Below are 19,408 nucleotides of genomic sequence, written 5' to 3' on the forward strand. Positions count from 1 at the left end.
GGTATATGGGAGGCACATCATGGGCGAAAATGACGTAGCGTCTGTACAATATCATTAGGAGTTCAACACAATGGCATTAGGTTTCAAATAAAACTTTGAGAAGATGACCAACAGTGAGAATGGGTCTTATGTGTGTTGCAATCATGCATGAAGTCTTGGACAGGGGCAGGGGCGAATCTTAACATCTTCATCAGTACTAAGCAGCTGATCAGGGATCGTCATCCCAAGCCGAGGGTACCAATTCACAGCGAAAGCAGAATGTGATACACCTAATATCAAAGAGAGCTCGAATGCCATGGCGACGATCAACGAAAATCTGGACTATCGACACATGGGACAATCAATGTAGGGTAGTCGCGCGATTGACATGCTGGACTCGCCAACTGATGTTGACCTCTGCATATTTCATAAGCCGCTTTGCGACAATGGAAGCTGGACAAGATATCCACTTCACTCCAGAACCATCTATTCCGATGCTGTGTAATGGGCCAATAGCCAGGGGTTTCGTCTCAGGAATCTTCCGTGCATCTACATATCGCGGCGGGTCGCCAGGGCTGGGTGAGCACGGTACAGGGTCTGAATACTGGGTGGTATGTGGGACTGCGCAAGAGGAAGACTTTCCTCTCACGGACCATGTGTTAATGTTGTGGAGCAGAGGATCCATCAATTCATGGAGTATGGATGGATCCGATCCATTTGCTCCTGCCGTGGTTCTCTACTCCCTCCAAGCCACCATCGATGTCGGCACTTGACCACGACAGCCAGGCGTCATCAGGTTGATTAATATTCGTAGTCACCTTTCCCTACGGCTCGACTATCAATGGCTAGTAGATGGCTATTGACGCGTTACTGGGACATGCCTCGGGAGGTCCCTCCCTTTGGGTGCGTCAGAAACGCTGCCCCGCTTAGTTCTGTAGCGGTCCGCCAGTCTTCGTCGGCCACCGAACATGGACAACGAACTAACAACAGCATAAAGCCACAGAACACTCGAAATGCCTGTTCTTGTCAAGCGTCAGCGCAAATATCCATCAGAGTTGCTCGAACCTATTCAGGAAGGAGATCTGCGGAAAGCGCAAACACCCAGAGCGAAAACGTGGAAATCCTTTTCTCTTGCGTTTGTGCGTGCGTACCACTGGCTAGGCACAGTCTGGAACCTTTCTCGAGTCTACAGTACACCGTGGCTCATTCGTGCATCGCTATTTTTGTTGTTACACTATTGGGGCAAGTCAAGATAAATCGTACCATCAACACTAGATTCAAGAGTGACCCGTAAGCCATGAGCCGTAACAGAGTGAATGCTCTATCACGACTTTACCTTCTGACTCATGGCAGCGGTGGCTTGAGATCGTAGCATGGATCAATGGATTCGAATGCCCTTCATCCTTGCCATGAGCGTGAGCGCCTCTTGAACGCCACTACGATGCAAACCGGAAGGGGGCACAACACTGATGGCTGAAATGCCATGGCGCCCTCGGCGACTGACTGAAGAGGCTTGGAGGGCCTTCCGTAAGAGGCGCTTCGCCTTACGACAGTTCCAATCAGACAAATAGCCTTCGTTTTACTTTGTCTCAGAACAGCTTGTGGAAGCGAGGCAAATAGTATGATGAGTTTGCATGCGAAGCGATACGATCGACGATCTTATGGAGGGTCGACCTATTCAGCACCTATTAGCAACTTCATGTTCGTTGAAATCCTGCTGTCAATACTTGTGTGTGGTCTTCGTCTCGATATTCTAAACACAGCAGCACCACCCCAGAAACAGCCAGCTACGTAGCGTGGACCACTAAGGTGGCCTAAATTTATAGTGTTTATACAGGCCAATGATGACGAGGATATTGTCTGCAGTTCCTCGGTAAGTATCCCTACGATGCGGAAGGCTGCTGTTTGGGATGCGGAGAAATGTACCCTGTGGTGGACTTGGGGCTGCACCACGACTGGAAATAGAAGAGGCTTAAGCCATCCATTGCGGCGTAACATCCATCTCTGGCTCGTAATTGGGGTACACACGGTTTGGTCATCTTTTGTCTTCTGTTCCCCACTCTATTATCCTCTTGGGGCTAATACCTTCATATTTAGAATGTACGGAAATGTCCTGTATGTGGCTCTAATTATTTCGTCACCGGCTTACCTCTCTACATATCGCAAAGAAGGGCTTATCGGGCATGTCGCCTCATTGGTCCTGACATCCTGTATATCACTGTCAAGCGCCGTACACTACACTAATTTGACCATTCAATGCTCGATGCTCGATGCTCGATGCTCGATGGCTTAAGCGACCGTCTAGTAGGTAGCGTGACCCGCTGGGTGTTTCTACTCATCCTGCATTGGTTGAATGTGTCTTGACTAGACACCGAAGTACCCACATTATTCGTACATGTCAATGTGAGAGAGAATGTCGCCGAGGCTCGAATCTTGATATTGGTACAGATCTATATTATTATATATATCTGCTTCCTCGCCATGTCGATCAGTTGGACTTTCCTTGCCCAGCTTCTCTACAACTCTGCATATTCACGCACATCGCCACAATGCAGCGCTCAATCATCTATTCCCTGCTGGCCAGCAGTGCCACTGCCTTCCCATTCGTCTCCAATGTCAAGGGAGTCGACTCGAGCCTTTTCCGTCGTCAGCAGGATGGTAAGGGCCAGCTTGGTGGTCCTGATAATTGCCCATACAATCCTCCCGAGAACCATGTACCGGCGGCGCCTGTAACCGACCAGTTTCCCTACAACAGTGCCAAAAATGGTGTTCCTGGTAAAGGAAAGGGTGGCTTCCTCGTCCCCGATCCTGCGGACGCAGCTCACAAATTCATTGCCCCTGACTACACACGCGATATTCGCGGACCATGCCCCGGTCTTAACGCCGCTGCCAACCACGGTTTCCTCGCCCGCGACGGTATCGTCACATTCAATGAGCTTGTCGACGCTCAGCAGAATGTTTACAACGTCGGTTACGACTTGGCTGTCCTTCTTGCCGTTCTTGGTCTCACTACTACAGACGGCGATGCCGTGACTATGAAGCTGTCAATCGGTTGTGATGCCACCAACCGCACTTCAGTTGCTCCTCTTCTGACCGGCAGCCAGCCTGGTCTTGATGGACACAACAAGTTCGAGGCCGACAGCTCGTTGACTCGTAACGATTTCTTCACCCATGGAGGTGACAACTTCAAGATGAACGCCACTCTCTTCAGCATGATGACCGACACCACTGGTGGTCTCTACAACCTTGAGAACCTTGCTCTGTATCGTGCTCAACGTTACGACCAGTCCGTTGCTGAGAACCCCAACTTCTACTTCGGTCCATTCAGTCTGCTGCTATTCGGAGCCGCATCCTTCTTGTATGAGCTGATGCCCAGTGGCCCCAACTACACTCCTGATGTACCTACAATCTCGTCCTTCTTCGGTGCTGAGAAGGTCAACGGTGTATGGCGATTCAATGGCAAGGAGAAGATCCCAGATAACTGGACCAACCGCGTTGAGCCATACAGCATCCTCGATGTAGGCGCCCAGATCTTCGCCATGTATGGCCTTCACCCCAAGGCTTTCGGCGGCAACACCGGCGATGGGCAATTCAACTTCGTCAACTTCGGCGACATCAAAGATGGCAAGCTGCCAGCCGCCCCTTCAGCTACCAGCGTCTCTTGCCTACTCTACATGCTTGCCACCGAGCGTGTGCCATCTTCGCTCAACGGTGTCATTACCCCGACCGTCGATGCTCTCTCGCTTGCCCTGAGCAAGCTCAACCCCCAGTTCAAGAACTTGGGCTGTCCTCTTCGCCTCACCTAAACGGTCACAGACCCTATTTATGTAATTACGAATGTTCATGTTGTTATGCATCGGTTGGTTGGGAGCGTGGCATGGTGTGGGTCTTGGACTTAGACACACGAAACTTGTACATAGTTGATGTCTAGTAAAATGATATTGAGATTTAACACTGTTAATGATTTTGCCACATGGCTGTCCTGCATGCATCTGCACGAGAGAAATGTACACTGGAAAGCATTCTACATCTCTGTCTACTGTACCTCGACTACCGTGTCCATATCACTTGGCCATGGCTACTGTTCAACGGAATATGCGCCGTGCTGTTCTCATGAACCCAAAACTTCAAGTCGCCTATTAACACACTCACTCCAACCTACCGACAGTGCCCGAAGACACAAACATCTACAACAGGCACACATTCATAGCCACCCGTCCCGAACTGCTCCACATCCATGACTCTCACCGTGATATTCCGCCAAAACTTACCTAATAGTCAACCCACAAAAGCCACCGGATCATCCCGAGCACCACATGTGTATATCTCTCCCTTCCGTTGCCAACCAACATGCACGTCGAAAATCTAGACAGCCTTACCTGGCAAAGTCCGCTGGCTTGCATTTACATCGTATATTCTCTGCCAGCACTGGTGCTGACTATCTGGCATGGCATGCAGTCACGGGCTATATTAGGCTATTTCCAAACCCATCTTTTGTCAAAATTACGCTTTTTTAACACATTTTGGCGTTGACAATGGCAATGACGATAATTCAAACATCGCGTGGGGCATACCTACATACCAGGTATCACGTTGATCCTTCTGGTGTGGCGGGACATAATGTCGACATTACCATGCGGATGATCGGCCCCGGGGGGCCCATTCCATCCCGGCTGGACGTATCCTGGATACTCAATACATCCTTGGTTGTTATGCCAGCGATGGGGATCTGGCGCCACACGCAGCTAGGCAACATCGCCAGAGTCGGGTGACTTGGCTGTCATGAGCGCTTCTCTCTCTCTTTCTCTCTAAGAACCACTCTGTAGCGACGTAATACAGGAGGAAGAGATAGAGTTGGCGGGGGAGGACCCTGGTCCTGGTCAGACGCCAGGTTGGGATCCGGATGCAGATGGGGCGCTTCCCCGCATCCGTCCACCCTGGACGCCCCACTCATCCTTCCAGGGGGCCGAGGCTGACATTTGATAATTGAGTGATTGGTTGTCTTGCGTGTAATTATTCGATTTTGCGAAGATACTTCATGTGATCGAGGATGGTGGGGTGAGGGAGTCACGTCATGGTGCATAGGGGGGTGGGGGGCATGGGGAAGAGGTTTGTTGTGGAAGTAAAGTAAAGTGCATTGCATGCATACTGAGGCGAAATAATGTATCATCGTTAGGCATTCCTTCTTTTCGTTCTTATTTAAATATTACTATGGAGTAGATGTAATGATGAGATTGCAGATCGCAATTCTCCGTCGATCCTTCTAATGATGCAAATGCTTTACCTTCCTCCTTCTTTACAAACAAATGCATGCCCATATGTTGTATCACTGCCCAGTAGAGTCTTCCTATTTACCCGAAGACATTGGAGTCGTTTATTTCTACAGCATGACGACTCATGACAACCAGCCATGACCAACGTCAACATAGTAATACACTGACTGCCACTGGAATATTACGAGATGGCAAATACAAAGTTCCGCCTAGAGCAGCTTCTCATCAAGTAACTGATACGCTAGAAGCGTGTTTCAATATATCAATGATTCACAGCTTGTCGAAGCGTTCGCTGGTCCCCCATCGACGCTATATTGACGCGTGTCAGTAATCGAGACCTGGAAGCTGTCTAGACTTCTTACTATTTACGACCATTACCCCTAACCAGTAGCCTATAGAAATGTTGAGAACTCTCGCATCTTTCTCATGCCTAGTCAGTGACGATCGGCCAATTTGAGTATTGACGTCCCTAAAACCATCTTGTAATGGTATCTACAAACTATTGTGGTCCACTGTTCTGTTCCGATCCTCTGGCGTTGGATTTGGTCGCTTCTGTGCCTACCGGTCTACGCTGCCGTGAGAATGACGATAATGGCTTAACTATGAATGAACAGTCCTGTCCCTAGCCAAAGCCAACCCAGCTGTTTCTCTTGTCTCTTCGGACTTTTCCTGCCGGTGTCATAGGGCCTTGTTGTACCTCGATGCGCTGAAAGATGCTGAAAAGATGTTAAACACAAGGTCCTGGTCACTGCAATACAATGCATTTGGCTGCTGATCGGAAGATGGTCCCCTCTCCCGTGGCTGCATTGGTGAACTCAGCCAGCGTTACGCCTACACTGTTGCCAACCTGTCCCTGACTTGCCGGAGACCTCACGGACGTTCGCAGTGGATCCCAAACAGATATCCACTGAGTTGTGTTGAGTCGATACCATCGACTAAGCCCTTAGCTCGACCCCATTCTCCGGGATACTATCAAGCTCATAGACCGTACACTGCATACATGCATCCTCATCCATAGGAGTTAGGACCGACCAACTTACCAAGTCACCTATCGCAACCTCTACATCTCGTTACCCAATTTCCTCACATCTCTGACTGCCGCCACATCGACACGGTGCGCTCTTGCTGTCCTGCACCTAATCCTCCCTTCAGCTCTAAGTCCTATCACAAGGTACTGTTATGAACGCGAACATGGAAAACTGCGAGACGACAATTGTCCACGCCTGTACCCCATGTCGCCGAGGAATGAAGAGAATGCATACATCGCACTGAGACTTAGTGACGCTCACGAACATTATACAGTTCTCAACGCTAACTTCTAACTACCGCTACACTCCCAGATATCGAGTATGTACCATCGGCGTGGGTGTCACCATATAATGCATATATGCCCATGCAGCTCCTCTTGAACCCTCTACCAGGAATCCATCAACAGCACTGAGAAACTCTGGCATAGGTCATGATCGCTCGGGATTATATCCCTTCTCCTTCTTGGTGCAGCCGCTGACGATGACCTTAACAAATGGTCGATCGGTTGCCCGCACCTAGACGTCACACAGCCAGCGAAACTATCTCAAACGGCTTGCACAACAAACACGAGTGTGACCCAAGCCCTCTCTCTACCAATACAGCAAACACCTTCAAATCGCAAAAGATTCAATCCAAACAGCTGTACGACATGCATCCAGTCCAACAAGGCCCCAGTCTAGTAAAGTACAGTCTGGAGAACACCCTCACCGAAAATTCACTCCTCAAAACTTCGACCGAAGGATCCACAGCAACCCCCTATTCTCTTCAACGCGCCCTTGGCCAGCTCCGCTTCGGACAAGCCCAGCCAGGCCGCATAGATGTTCATCTACCGCTTCATAGGCAACAAACCCGCGGAGCCTCCCAGACGGCAGTTCCAAGCAAGGTCGTTCCTCAAGTCCTTCTTCAGCTTCTACGAGAACCTAGATGGCGAACGAATTCCGGATAACTGACTGATACAAGCACGCGCCCCTGGATGACGCCTACACAGTCCCTTTTCTTGAAAATTCGACATCCTCAACCCTCTAGCCATCGGCGACACCACGAAAACAAACCAACTCCTTCCACCGCAATCCCACCGGACAATCTTCCATCGCCAGCTGACTCAATCGCGGTGCATCAACACCACAGGTCCACAGCTTCACTGACCTGATGTGTTTTGCTTCCTGGTTTGCACACGCGAGGCCGATTACAATGCTATAGAACGGCTACTGCGTTGTTGAGTCTACAGTGTAGACCCGTTAGTAGGTTGCGGCTGATGGATGATTCACTGTTGAGGCAGTTCTCTGAGGTACATATGCAAGGGTCACTAGGGCGGCGCGGGATATGGCGGCTTGATTAGACGGGTAGATATGCAGTATGGTGTGGCGTGGATGTGTGTGCATTGTGGGCTTTGAGATTTGATGTTTACCTTTGGTTTTATTTGGTTCTGATTTGAGCAGTATGATGTGGTGAGCTGATTAGACGACGAGCAAGATTCTTGGAATGTATGGTGAGGGAAAGGGAAGAGAGGGGTGTATTTGGGAATCTTGTATATAGTATATAAGCTAGGTCGAGCTGAATTAATCTCAGTGGAGTGGTCATGCGAGACAGAAAGACAGACAAGCCATATCCCACAGCATTTACGTTTACGTCCGATCTTCCAGGGCATGTCATGAATTCTATCTTTCGTGCTCCGTATCTCCATATCGTCCCAATGATTGTAGAGGAGAGAGAAGGAGAGAGACAGAGATTAATCCCGCGTATCTAATCCCGAGCAACATTCCCATGGAGAATACTCCCAAGCAAACGACCAAATCCAAAAGAAACAATAACGAATCTTACATCGCCGTTGATGCCCCGCACATCAATACTAAACATCCAACGCCAATGCCAATCCCAAACCCATATACAACCCCAAACTCAATTCCTCCCCTGAAAAGGGGCCACAGACTCACTTACCACATATATACATCCATTGAGCGTAATGGCTGATATATGTCAATTATATTAGTCATATCGGAAAACAGAGTCAAGGATTCATAGATTGAAGAATCATATCTGAGAAGAACGTTATACGGCTAAGAAGGGTCTTCTCGAGTCTATACGCCATAGAATGTCATAGTTCTTCCTTTATTCATGCCCGTTCGAAATCCACGCTGTTAGATCGACAACGAGAATACGTCTGACGTCGTTGTCTTTTTGGCTTTACAGATGCTTGTTTGGTATTTGCTTGCAGATCGAGATGGAGAGCTTGTCTAACGTGCTCTTTGTACTTTCCGCTTTATAGATGCTCGTTCTAGAGTTGACGCTGTCAGAGGGTCAAGATCAAGAATTTGCTCCAAATTTGTTCTTTGTATTGTTTCAAACAAAAACAGGAGTGTCTCTGGTCATACCCACATCTGCTATCGACGTCATTACAGCCGTGAACTTACACATTTTTGCGGTCGGTGAAGGAGATAGGGGCATAACACCGCTTGAATCCTGTTTTCCATCTATGCCCATATACACAGACGTACGTACACACGCACCATCCCATCAGCAAAACCTTTCCTTCCTGAGGAGCGCCCCTTTCCATCCATCCTCCCCTGTATTCCATCCTCACACATAACCTGTTTCAAGTCAGCGCAAAATCTCAAGATATACGGTATGATCAAGCGAGGGTCCCACCTTTGCGCGCGCCCTGAAAGAAGAAGCGCACAATAAACACCTGCAGACCAGCCATGGCAACCATCATCAAGCTCTCCATGACACTGAAATTAAAGATGCGCTTCTCGGTGCTGCGCACGGTGCTAAAGTTTCTGTTTTCGCGCGTGCGGAAGTATTTCTGGTTGCGCGTTATTGTGGAGATGGAGGAGGAGAGCTTGAGGATCGAGTCTTCGAGCTTCGAGGTTTGCTCGGGTGTTGTGCCTTGTTTGGAGGGGATTTGGGCGGGGCGGACTTCGTTCTCGACCTGTTGGGAGGTTAGGTAAGAGAGAGAGGGAGTGTTATGTCTTGTTTCCGGGGGGAGAGGGGATGTGTATGTGGTTGTGTATGTGCGTGCATACCGAGATCTCGAAATCAACTGTCTTCTCCGCAAACGTGCTCATCTCATTGTTGAAGCAGAAGCGATACTCGCCGAGGTCGTTCGCGGTGAATACAAAGTCGCCCTGGCGCTCCTTGTGACCAGCCAGGACCTCGCGCTCATTGGGCCCGACAACGGAGTAATCGACGTCAAAGGAGCCGCCCGATTGTACCTGATGTCTCGCATCAATAACACGCTCTATGTGGGAAGTTTGGTCCCGGGTATAACACGTACTGCGAAGTAGAATGCAATCTTGGCGCCAACTTGTTGCACGTCGGTGAAGTAGCAGGCCTTCTCGTGCGCGAGCAGCTTATATGTGAGCGCGGTGCCAGAGACGGCGCTGGTGAGGAAGGCCAGGAGGCTCACGAGAGCTAATGTCGTCTGCATTGTCGGTCACGGTCGCGTCGTGCGGGCGGGTGAGTGTTTCGAGTGAGTCTTGAAGAGACAATTATCAGTTAGTTGTCCAAAAGGAGGAGCTAGCGGAGCGGAGCAGCTAGAGGGAGAGCCAGGGTCCGAGGCTTGGCGTGGCTTTCCGCAACGTAACTACTTTAAAGCTTCTCACTTATTCTCTACCTCAATATCTACAACCCAAACAATGAGCGCGTAGTAGGACGTATACACGCACGCACACCAAACCATGCACTCTACTCTAGTCCGCGGACAGAATGTCTTCGGCTTCTTCACGACCGTCGCATTCTGCGTCGCCGGCATCATCGCCGCATCCGTCTTCCTGATCCCCCAAGCCCCCTCCGCCAGCCTCCAGCTGCGCAACGTGCAAGTGTATGCCCTCCACGAAACCACTCTCCAACCTCGAAGTTTCCGTCACTTGCTAACACCCAATCACAGCGTCAAGGGCCGCCCGCACTACTACTCGCCCAAGCGCGAAGAATACGCACACATCAAATTCGACCTCGACGCCGACCTCACCACGCTCTTCAACTGGAACACAAAGCAAGTCTTCCTGTACATCACCGCGACCTACCCGTCCCTCCGCGCGTCCGAGCCCGCCTCCTCGGCCATAATATGGGACGCCATCATCCCGTCCTCGTCCGCGCCCTGGCACACAAACCACTACATCCACCCCGTCGCCCCGTCCGACAAATCTGCCACCACAAAGGGCAAGAAGAATAGTAGCAAGAGCAAGAAGGCGGCTAAAAAGAGCGCGTACCCGGCTGGCGAGCTGCATCTGAAGAATCAGCGCCCGAAATATCAGATTACGGATTATGCAGGCCGGATTGCGAATCGTACTGATGCGGTGTTGGAGTTGCACTATAATGTGCAGCCGTGGGTGGGCTTGTTGTTGTGGGATCGCCGGAGCGACATTGCGATGTGGAAGGGTTTGGAGGGCGGGCGCAGCGAGCTGTTTAACTTCCCGGGCTTGAAGGGTGCGGCGGCGAAGAAGGAGGATTTGAAGACGGAGAAGGGCGCCGAGGGGCATCGGTTGATGGCTGGGTAGGCGATTTTCTGGGCCGAGCTGTGCAAAAAAAACATGAAAGGGGGTTCACGGGATTAGGACACTTTAGGACACTTTGCATATAGTAGAACCTGTGCAAACAAACAAGCAAGACAGACGCCTGTGACTGGTCGTCCGAACACCACTCACTCCCCGTATTAAAACACATATCGCTCCGCTTCCTCCTTCTTCACCAGCGCAACCTGTCTCGCGCGAATCTCCTTGATGAACCCCGTCTCCTTATCCGTCAGCTGCAGTCCCGTCTTCACTTTCGCAGCCAGCTGGTCAATCACGCCCTGCACCACCATTGCACTTGCTCGTCCTCCATAATCACTCGCTTCGGTAAGACTCGCTTCAACAACATGATCTGATGATATAGAAGATCTCTCGTCGTCGATGGACATGTCACTGTCTTGGTCTTCGTCGTCTCTGCTTGACTTGATGTTCTTGTCTGTCGAACCTATGTTCTTGGCGGGTATATCCCCTTCTGCATTTCGCTCGCGATCCCCCTTTCCATTCTCTTCCTCATCACTCTCATCATCATCATCATCGTCGTCATCCACCTCCTCCCGCGCCCTAGCCATCCTCTTCGCCAACACCACCTTCTCCGCAGCCCTAAGCCGTTCCACATACACATCAACGCGATCCACCTCCTCGGGCCCCAGCACCGCACCCGCATCCACACGATCACGGAAGAACTTCAACACATCACCCCTCAGAACCAGAATCTTCTCCTCATCCGCGAGGGCATCAAAGTCCGCATGAGCCAGCAACTTGCCCCTGACGCGATCACACGCCAGGGCACGGAAGTCATCCCATTCAGCTGGTGTAACGAGTTCGTTTGCGTGGAGTTTGAGCTTGATATTTGCTGCGGCTAAGAAGAAGCGGATCGTGGGGTGGAGGCATTGGTCTGAGGGGACGGCGTGGGTGAGATGGGCTGTTGCGGCGCTAACGAGGTGGAGTTTGGTGGGGCTGTCGAGGGGGTGGTTTGCGGTGTCTTTGAGGATGAAGTTCATTGTGATGGTACTCTGTTCGACGGCCGAGAGGGGCGGGTCGGTGGGCTGGCCGGAGACGGCGAGGTGGAGGCGGCGTTCGGTGAGGATGTCTTGTTTGAAGGCTGCTGCGGCCGGGCTGAGGGGCTGTGTGGTGCCTGCTTTGGCCTGGAGCTCGGTGATGGCGGCTTCGCGGTGCTTGGTTTCGGCGCGGGCTAAGATGATTTTTTGGTGCGCGGTTAGGGGGATACCGTGAGCGAGGGCGGCGAATGTGGCGGGGATGGTGTCTTGTCTGGCCTGGCGCTCGAGCTTGCGCGCGTGGACAATTTTGGCGGTTCTGTTCTCGTCCCAGGCGGTTTCAACGGCGTTGAGGTGTGCGCCGATGCGCTTCTTATGGGAGACGTGCTTGGCCATTACTCTATCGACGGGCATATCGACCGGGCGGCCGTGATTATCCATGTAGCCATAGAGGATCATGTCGAGGTAGCGCTTATGGATATCCAACTCTCGCCGGATACCCTCGCGCATGATGAGCGTGTCGGGCCTCCACAGGCGCATATTACCCAGCATCCAGCCCTCGCGAGACAGATGGCCGATGAATTGCGCGGGCACGCCCCAAACAGGCCCAAAGACTGGCACCTCGGGCTCGTAGCGCGTCATGATCCACAGCTTGAGCATCTTGGTGTCGTTCAGCTTGACCTTGCCGCTGAGGATCTTGTAGAGCGGTGTGAGGGAGCGCTGGTGCAGGAGCAGCTTACGCAGTGTCAACTCTCCCTCGCTATCGACGGGGTCGTTGAAGCGCATGTCGAGCTTCATGAAGAAGTACGTGGCCAGGATCAGATCCTCGTCGCTCCAGCGACGCTTGTCGAGCAGCGTCATCATGCGCCACTTGTTGTACGGGTACTCGAGCAAGTGCCAGATCTTGAGGATTGTGGTGTCGGACTGTGGGGGCAGGAGGTGGTCTTCAAGTTGCAGCCACATGATAATCTTCTGGACGACACCATGGCGATAGTTGAGCATGCCGAGATAGCGGAGAGACGGCACGTCGCGGACTTGGCCTGGGAATTGGATGCTGCGTTTGTTCAGGGGATCTTTCATGCTCAGACGGGCGTAGTATTGCCAGGGCATGATATCAGCCGCGTGGCCGTAGTTTGCGTAGGCATTGGTGAGGATATAGGTCCTCATGTGAGAGTCGATCAAGTAGTTGAAGTACCTGGACATGGAGTAGAGATTTACAAAGGACTTGTAGTCAAGGAAGGTGACGAAGATGAGGAAGACGGCCGGGTCGTGCATGACTGCATCGAAGAGGTTAAATGCGGAGGGCCGTTTTTCGGCAGGGCAGAGTTGGACGTGCTCATCTTCCTCGTCCATGACTTCGCGGCCTGGATCGAATATGGGCTCATGCTGGTCTGCATGTTTTGTGCGTTTCGTCATGCGACTCGTGCTTGGACTTTGCGCTCCTGCATTCTCCAACGGCTCATCATCGTCATCGGCCTCGTCAAACGTACGCTTATTGTTCTGGGGTGGGTCACACGTTAACATTCGACTCGAACTTGCGGCTGGTTCTTCTTGTCTCCCGTTACCAGACGGACTGTTGTCATCGGTATCAGGACCATGTTCTTCAAGATCTTGCACCAAGTCGGACGTGAGCAGACGACTGGCCTCCTCTATCCGATTCTCAATTCTGCCCTCCCCATGACTCGTGCCCCCTGAGACGGTTCGGTTCGAAATACTGCCCGAGAAATCGCGATTATGGGCCCAGGAACTCGAGTCAGAAGGTGTACGCTGGGAATCCTTCCCCGAAGCAGAGTGAGCAGTGGTGGGATCGATTCCTGAACTTGAGATGACTCTCATGAAGTCGTTAAAAGCCCTGCGACGTAGCTCGTCCTCGGCAGCAGATCCGTTTCCCAAAGCTGCGACGTTGCCGGTGGATGTTTTTAGCACATCAACATCCATATCGTCGTCGATGTCTGCAGCATCCCAGCTCTCGTAGTCGTTGGGGTCGGGCAATTCTTGATCTGAATCTTGATGGCCATCGGCGAGGTCGTTGTTCTGCTCAACATGGTCTTCTACTGTGGGTTGGCTGTGTTGCTGTTGTGTTCGGTTACGGTCGTGATCCTCCTCTTCTAGATATTCCGCGTCGAGAAGATTAGCATCGCTAAGCTCCTGTACATTCTCGACTTCGGGTTCCAAGTGGTCAGTACTCACGAGTTCGGAAGCCTGAGTATAGGTCTGGTTGATTTGGTGGGACATAGACGTGTAAGTATTTGGCTGACCATCACTACCTTGATCTGCTTGCAAGTTGCGCGAAGGGAGTTCCCAGCTGGCTGGTTGAACCATGGCTGTTGACTACTAGTATATAGGTGTGTGTCAGGCAGTGGAGTGTCGCTGTCGCGAGGTGGCTGGTTCGAAGTGCACTCCATGGCTTGTATTTTGAGGTTGACGACGACCGAGGCGGAGACAATAGCAACAATAGCAAAGACACACAATACTAAGGAAAGTCTTGGCAGTGTTGTGTGTTGAGTTGAAAGTGAATGGACACGCGGGAAGTAGCTACCAGTCACTATCAGGTAACAGGACGGTGAGAAGGCACGGCCAGCACAGGCATTGTGACGACAAGAAGCTCCGATCATGGTGCACTCGACCACGCATTATCACACTCGTCGCCAGCCATGCAGGAGCCAGTATTGTTGTTTAAGTGCAATAAGTGAAGCTGCTTGTAAGTCAATAGTCGCTGAGGCGTTGGAGTGCCGCTGACTAATTAAGGACGGTACGTATGGACCTCCCGGTCAAAGGACTCCGTAGAGCCCGGACAAAACAAGGTACCCATGTATTATATATGTACATAAGCAGCACAGCCACAGGAGCCACACCCCGCATCTCCAGAGCTTTCTTTTTCCTGTTGCGACCGTCTCTGGTATCTTCTATCTGGCCGGTCTGCTTGTCTGCCTGAGCGCCTGACAGCCTGACAGCCTGACAGCCTAACAGCTTGAGAGCCTGAGCACCCCATTCGGCCTCAGAGTCATTAGTGCACCAACATCCAACCATGCATCCGTCCAGCCGCTCAATTAGCAGTCGGGGATATAAAGTCTAATTGCTACAAGCGTTGAGCAGCACCATCTAATATTAAAATTATTGTTGTTGTCATTGCGAAGCGCTTTGGTCACTCCGCTTGCTGTTTGCTGCTTGCTGGAACTGACGCGTTGGGACAGGGATGGGATTAGTGCCTGCATTCATCCCGTCCCTCATCGTATTCCGGCGCAAATTTCGAATCGTTTGTATTGTAGAATGCATTCAGTTGTCGTGCTGGGCCGATTCGACCAGATGACGCAGCTTGTATACAAGATAGATACTGCTGCATATGTCGCGCAAGAAGTAGATTGATGCTATCAGTCACATGCCCCAGTGGCACAGCAATTCGTTCTTCCCAGGGACCATCACGAGACGCACTTTGAGGCAGGCTGAGGTCATACTCGTAACGTCGACGCCAGATTTTAGGAACGTAGAAGCGATGCTGCCATGCATTAGCTGCCCACAAACCCCCCGCACAGACACTTTTGACGGGGAAGATGGGCGGAGACGGGGTGGAGCTTGGTCCCTCAATCCACACATTACATTAGACATCCATCCACTTGGACGGGTTCCAGCCTCTCGCTTTCCACCTCTCTACACTACTACATCATAACATCCCCGTTTCGTCCTCATACTTAACTCTCCTCTATCCCCCTTCTCATCCTTGCTCTGCAGCTCCACCGTCAACATTGGTCTGTTGCCGCCCACACGAGTCCCACCATCTCCCGTCCCTGATCTCCCGCCGCTCCACCCTCCCCTCCCACCTACCTCGCTGCAGAGAGCTCTCTCTCCCGAGGTCTCTTCTTATCAAAGATCAATTGCTCTACACAACCGAGTATATTGTATCGCCCCCGACAGCTTCATTCATCTTATACTTCTGACGAAGACGACTAACCATCATGTCTGCCCCACAGATACCCTTCAGAACGAGAGAGATGGGTGACTCTCAGCCGAGAGACGTCGCTAACCACGTCCTCTTTGAGGTCGCAACTGAGGTTGCCAATCGAGGTACGGATGTTATGAAGTGCTGCCGTTGCGGACTGGTGCTGATCTGTAATAGTGGGTGGCATCTACTCGGTCTTGAAGTCCAAGGCCCAGGTCACGACTGCTGAGTATGGCTCTGCCTATACGTTGCTAGGGCCGTGGAACCGGTCGTCGGTAAGCATATAATTGGCACGTACCTTGCAAATACTCAGCTGATCTTGTTGATGGACAGGCACAAGTCGAGGTCGAAGAGCTCGAACCGAAAGACCCCGCCCTGGTCAAGACGATCCAGTCTATGAACGAGCGAGGCATCCAGACATTATATGGTCGTTGGCTGATTGACGGTGCTCCTAGAGTGCTTTTGTTCGATACTGGCACTGGGTATAGCTATCTGGATGAATGGAAGGGCGATCTGTGGAATGTCGCTGGTATCCCATCCCCGCCGAATGACGCCGAGACCAACGAGACGATTGTGTTTGGGTACCTGATAGCTTGGTTCCTGGGAGAGGTTAGTCATGAACGAAGCCATGCAGACCTGAGACAACCATATACTGACAAAGGATAGTACGTCTACCATGAGAAGCGCAGAGCTGTTATTGCCCAGTTTCACGAATGGCTTGCTGGTGTCGCCATTCCTCTCTGCAAGAAACGTCGTATCGATGTCACCACCATCTTCACTACTCACGCCACCCTCCTCGGACGTTACCTCTGCGCCGGTTCTGTCGACTTCTACAACAATCTTCAATACTTTGACGTTGATGCGGAAGCTGGCAAACGCGGCATCTACCACAGGTACTGCATCGAGCGGGCCGCCACCCACTCTGCGGACGTCTTCACTACCGTTTCTCACATAACAGCCTACGAGAGCGAGCATCTACTGAAACGGAAGCCTGATGGCGTGCTTCCCAATGGACTGAATGTCAAGAAGTTCTCCGCCACTCACGAGTTCCAAAACTTGCACGAGCAGGCCAAGCAAAAGATTGGTGACTTCGTGCGCGGGCATTTCTACGGTCACAACGACTTTGATCCGGAAAACACCCTGTACTTCTTCACTGCTGGCCGATATGAATACCGTAATAAGGGTGTGGACATGTTCATTGAATCATTGGCACGACTGAACCACCAGATGAAGAGCGCCGGATCCAACATGACTGTGGTCGCCTTCATCATCATGCCTGCCCAGACGCAGTCTCTTACTGTAGAAGCGCTAAAGGGTCAGGCAGTCATCAAGTCACTCCGTGACACTATTAAGATCATCGAGGAGAATGTCGGCAAGCGGCTGTTTGAGCGCGCACTGCTCTGGCACGAGGGATCAGAAGTTCCAGAGGACAAGGAGCTGCTCACGTCGCAAGATAAGATCATGCTGAGGCGTCGTCTATTCGCCATGAAGCGACACACTCTGCCGCCCATTGTCACACATAACATGGTCAACGACTCCGAGGACCCCATCCTGAACCAGATCCGCCGCTGCCAGCTGTTCAATCACCCCTCCGACCGTGTCAAGATCGTCTTCCACCCCGAATTCCTCAACGCCAACAACCCGGTCCTGCCTATGGACTACGACGACTTTGTTCGGGGAACGCACATGGGTGTGTTCTCCTCCTACTACGAACCCTGGGGTTACACGCCTGCTGAATGTACGGTCATGGGCGTGCCGAGCATCACTACCAACTTGTCTGGCTTCGGCTGCTACATGGAGGAGCTGATCGAGAACGCCTCAGACTACGGCATCTACATCGTCGACCGCCGTATGAAGGGCGTTGACGACTCTGTCAACCAGCTGGCAGACTACATGTTTGAATTCACAAAGAAGTCCAAGCGCCAGCGCATCAACCAGCGCAACCGCACCGAGCGTCTGTCAGACCTGCTCGACTGGAAGCGCATGGGCATGGAGTATGTCAAGGCACGCCAGCTTGCCCTAAGACGTGCATACCCAGCCGCGTTCGAGGAGGGCGACGAGCCGGACTTCTTCTCGTCTGCTGAGCACAAGATCTCGCGGCCGCTGAGCGAGCCGGGCAGTCCACGAGACCGGAGCGGTATGATGACGCCCGGAGATTTTGCGAGCATCCAAGAGGGACGGGAGGGCTTGAGCACGGAGGACTACATTGCGTGGAAGTTGCCGTAAGTCGACCTCGAACAACCTGAGTGTAGATAAGAAATGCTGACGGTTGTACAGGGAGGAAGAAGACCCAGAGGAATACCCATTCCCGCTGACCCTTAAGCAAAAGAAGGTCGCTGCCGATGCCGCCGCAACAGTCCCAACGACAAACGGGGCTTCCAAGTCATAACGCTAGATACATGGCCAAGTAGGATAGAGCTACAACAGAGGATACAGTACGTTGGGGGGTCTATTAATTCTGCTCACCATCTGATACATACATATATGTTGTTGTTGATGCATTTGCGCTCCTTTTTTTTCTGGTCTGCCTCCTCCCCTGCTGAAGGCGGGAGGGGGTGTGTTGGGGGGAGAAGGTCATCGGACGGGAACCTTGTGGCATAGCCTGCGCTTCTTCTTCTTCATGTTCTTCTATCGTTGAAAGATCTTTTCTTTTGTAACAATCATATACTATTCGATCTTTTATTTACCACCTCCACATGGTTCAATCCACGGGGCTTAAACGTGTGTGTGTCGCCGTAGTAGTGTGGACGTCCCAAGCGTCTTTTCGTCTGTGTTGGTGTGGGTGCGTATGTGTGTGTGTGTGGGCAGAGTGAATGGTGAATTTGTTCATGGGAATGAATGGGTGTCACGTATACGCCGTCCGTCATGTCCATCCATCTGTCTACCCGTCCGTCGTCCTCATGCCTCATTCCATATATGCCGGGTACGTAGGTAGACATGTAGACAATATACCAGCTACGTCTACGTCTATATGTATACTCCCTCCCACCCATTCCTCCTTGTTCTCTTCCCTTGTTTCCCCTTCATTCCACCCTCGCACCCGGCGCGCATCGTTCAGATCAGATCCAATAATGCCTAGTCTGGTCTGGTCTGGTCTAGTCTGGTCTAGTCTGGCGGTGTGGGGCTTGTGTGCTTGTGCTACATAGGAAAGCTGGGATGTGTGTGGGCAGGTTTGCGGGTGTGTTTGTGGGTGGATTCGGAATGGAGGGATGGCTTGGAAGATAGGAGAAGATGGGGTTGGTGTTGGTGTTTGGTTTTGGGTGAGGGGTGGTTTGGGGGTGGTGGTGGTGATGGACATTGGGGGGTGGTGATGGTGATGAGCATCATTGTATGTGTCTATGAGCGAGTGAGTGAATTCTCACATGTGGGTGTGGAAGAGGCACGTAGAGACACCATGTGCACGGGAGGAGGCACACATAGGCACCATGTGCACGGGAGGAGGCACACATAAGCACCATGTGCACGGGAGGAGGCACACATATAGGCAGCATGTGCATGTAACAGACATGTACCCACAGTGTCGACACGAGAGACAGATATCCCGTAGTTTTGAGATGAGTGGCATATCGACATGGTAGTGGTAGTGATGGTGGTGGTGGTGGTATAGATATATATACTATGTTATATAGACGTAGGTGCTGGGTACGTATACCTAGTAGCCGGGTACGTATACCTAGTCGAATGGCC

At 51.7% G+C, this 19,408-nt stretch overlaps 7 protein-coding genes across 7 annotated transcripts; 6 read left to right on the top strand and 1 right to left on the bottom strand.

Annotated features, from left to right (window-relative positions):
• Positions 1-425: 425 nt before the first annotated feature.
• On the top strand, positions 426-1,235 carry EJ05DRAFT_503705 (uncharacterized protein; the record flags this gene model as incomplete). The annotated part of the gene is made up of 3 exons (XM_033747460.1): positions 426-740; positions 794-882; positions 977-1,235. 3 exons carry the CDS (start codon positions 426-428, stop codon positions 1,233-1,235), a joined length of 663 nt encoding a protein of 220 aa, XP_033597210.1.
• Positions 1,236-2,528: 1,293 nt separating this feature from the next.
• Positions 2,529-3,785, top strand: EJ05DRAFT_540829 (Cloroperoxidase; the record flags this gene model as incomplete). The annotated part of the gene is made up of 1 exon (XM_033749625.1): positions 2,529-3,785. The coding sequence occupies one exon, from the start codon at positions 2,529-2,531 to the stop codon at positions 3,783-3,785; it is 1,257 nt and encodes a 418-aa protein (XP_033597211.1).
• A 729-nt stretch (positions 3,786-4,514) lies between these two features.
• EJ05DRAFT_503707 (uncharacterized protein) lies at positions 4,515-4,962 on the top strand (the record flags this gene model as incomplete). The annotated part of the gene is made up of 2 exons (XM_033747461.1): positions 4,515-4,747; positions 4,806-4,962. 2 exons carry the CDS (start codon positions 4,515-4,517, stop codon positions 4,960-4,962), a joined length of 390 nt encoding a protein of 129 aa, XP_033597212.1.
• Positions 4,963-6,774: 1,812 nt separating this feature from the next.
• Positions 6,775-7,227, top strand: EJ05DRAFT_503708 (uncharacterized protein; the record flags this gene model as incomplete). Its single annotated transcript, XM_033747462.1, has 1 exon — positions 6,775-7,227. The coding sequence occupies one exon, from the start codon at positions 6,775-6,777 to the stop codon at positions 7,225-7,227; it is 453 nt and encodes a 150-aa protein (XP_033597213.1).
• A 1,631-nt stretch (positions 7,228-8,858) lies between these two features.
• EJ05DRAFT_503709 (supernatant protein factor, C-terminal domain-containing protein) lies at positions 8,859-9,708 on the bottom strand (the record flags this gene model as incomplete). The annotated part of the gene is made up of 4 exons (XM_033747463.1): positions 8,859-8,869; positions 8,928-9,210; positions 9,305-9,493; positions 9,556-9,708. The coding sequence occupies 4 exons, from the start codon at positions 9,706-9,708 to the stop codon at positions 8,859-8,861; spliced, it is 636 nt and encodes a 211-aa protein (XP_033597214.1).
• A 185-nt stretch (positions 9,709-9,893) lies between these two features.
• EJ05DRAFT_132571 (signal peptidase 22 kDa subunit) lies at positions 9,894-10,855 on the top strand. The gene is made up of 2 exons (XM_033739162.1): positions 9,894-10,101; positions 10,168-10,855. Exons 1-2 carry the CDS (start codon positions 9,959-9,961, stop codon positions 10,775-10,777), a joined length of 753 nt encoding a protein of 250 aa, XP_033597215.1. The 5' UTR covers positions 9,894-9,958; the 3' UTR covers positions 10,778-10,855.
• Positions 10,856-15,594: 4,739 nt separating this feature from the next.
• Positions 15,595-18,368, top strand: EJ05DRAFT_132597 (glycogen synthase). The gene is made up of 5 exons (XM_033739163.1): positions 15,595-15,846; positions 15,899-15,996; positions 16,055-16,330; positions 16,388-17,943; positions 17,999-18,368. The coding sequence occupies exons 1-5, from the start codon at positions 15,738-15,740 to the stop codon at positions 18,108-18,110; spliced, it is 2,151 nt and encodes a 716-aa protein (XP_033597216.1). The 5' UTR covers positions 15,595-15,737; the 3' UTR covers positions 18,111-18,368.
• Positions 18,369-19,408: the final 1,040 nt, after the last annotated feature.

The sequence above is a fragment of the Pseudovirgaria hyperparasitica genome, assembly GCF_010093815.1.
Source record: "Pseudovirgaria hyperparasitica strain CBS 121739 unplaced genomic scaffold EJ05scaffold_15, whole genome shotgun sequence".
Classification (NCBI taxonomy): domain Eukaryota; kingdom Fungi; phylum Ascomycota; class Dothideomycetes; order Acrospermales; family Acrospermaceae; genus Pseudovirgaria; species Pseudovirgaria hyperparasitica.

What these genes read in the sequence shown, in the direction of transcription:
- EJ05DRAFT_132597 (XM_033739163.1), top strand. Translation starts at nt 15,738, where the DNA reads ATGTCTGCCCCACAGATACCCTTCAGAACGAGAGAGATGGGTGACTCT. An exon ending in AACTGAGGTTGCCAATCGAG is followed by an intron (nt 15,847 to 15,898) that starts GTACGGATGTTA and finishes GATCTGTAATAG; the next exon opens with TGGGTGGCATCTACTCGGTC. An exon ending in TAGCTTGGTTCCTGGGAGAG is followed by an intron (nt 16,331 to 16,387) that starts GTTAGTCATGAA and finishes GACAAAGGATAG; the next exon opens with TACGTCTACCATGAGAAGCG.
- EJ05DRAFT_132571 (XM_033739162.1), top strand. Translation starts at nt 9,959, where the DNA reads ATGCACTCTACTCTAGTCCGCGGACAGAATGTCTTCGGCTTCTTCACG. An exon ending in CAGCTGCGCAACGTGCAAGT is followed by an intron (nt 10,102 to 10,167) that starts GTATGCCCTCCA and finishes ACCCAATCACAG; the next exon opens with CGTCAAGGGCCGCCCGCACT.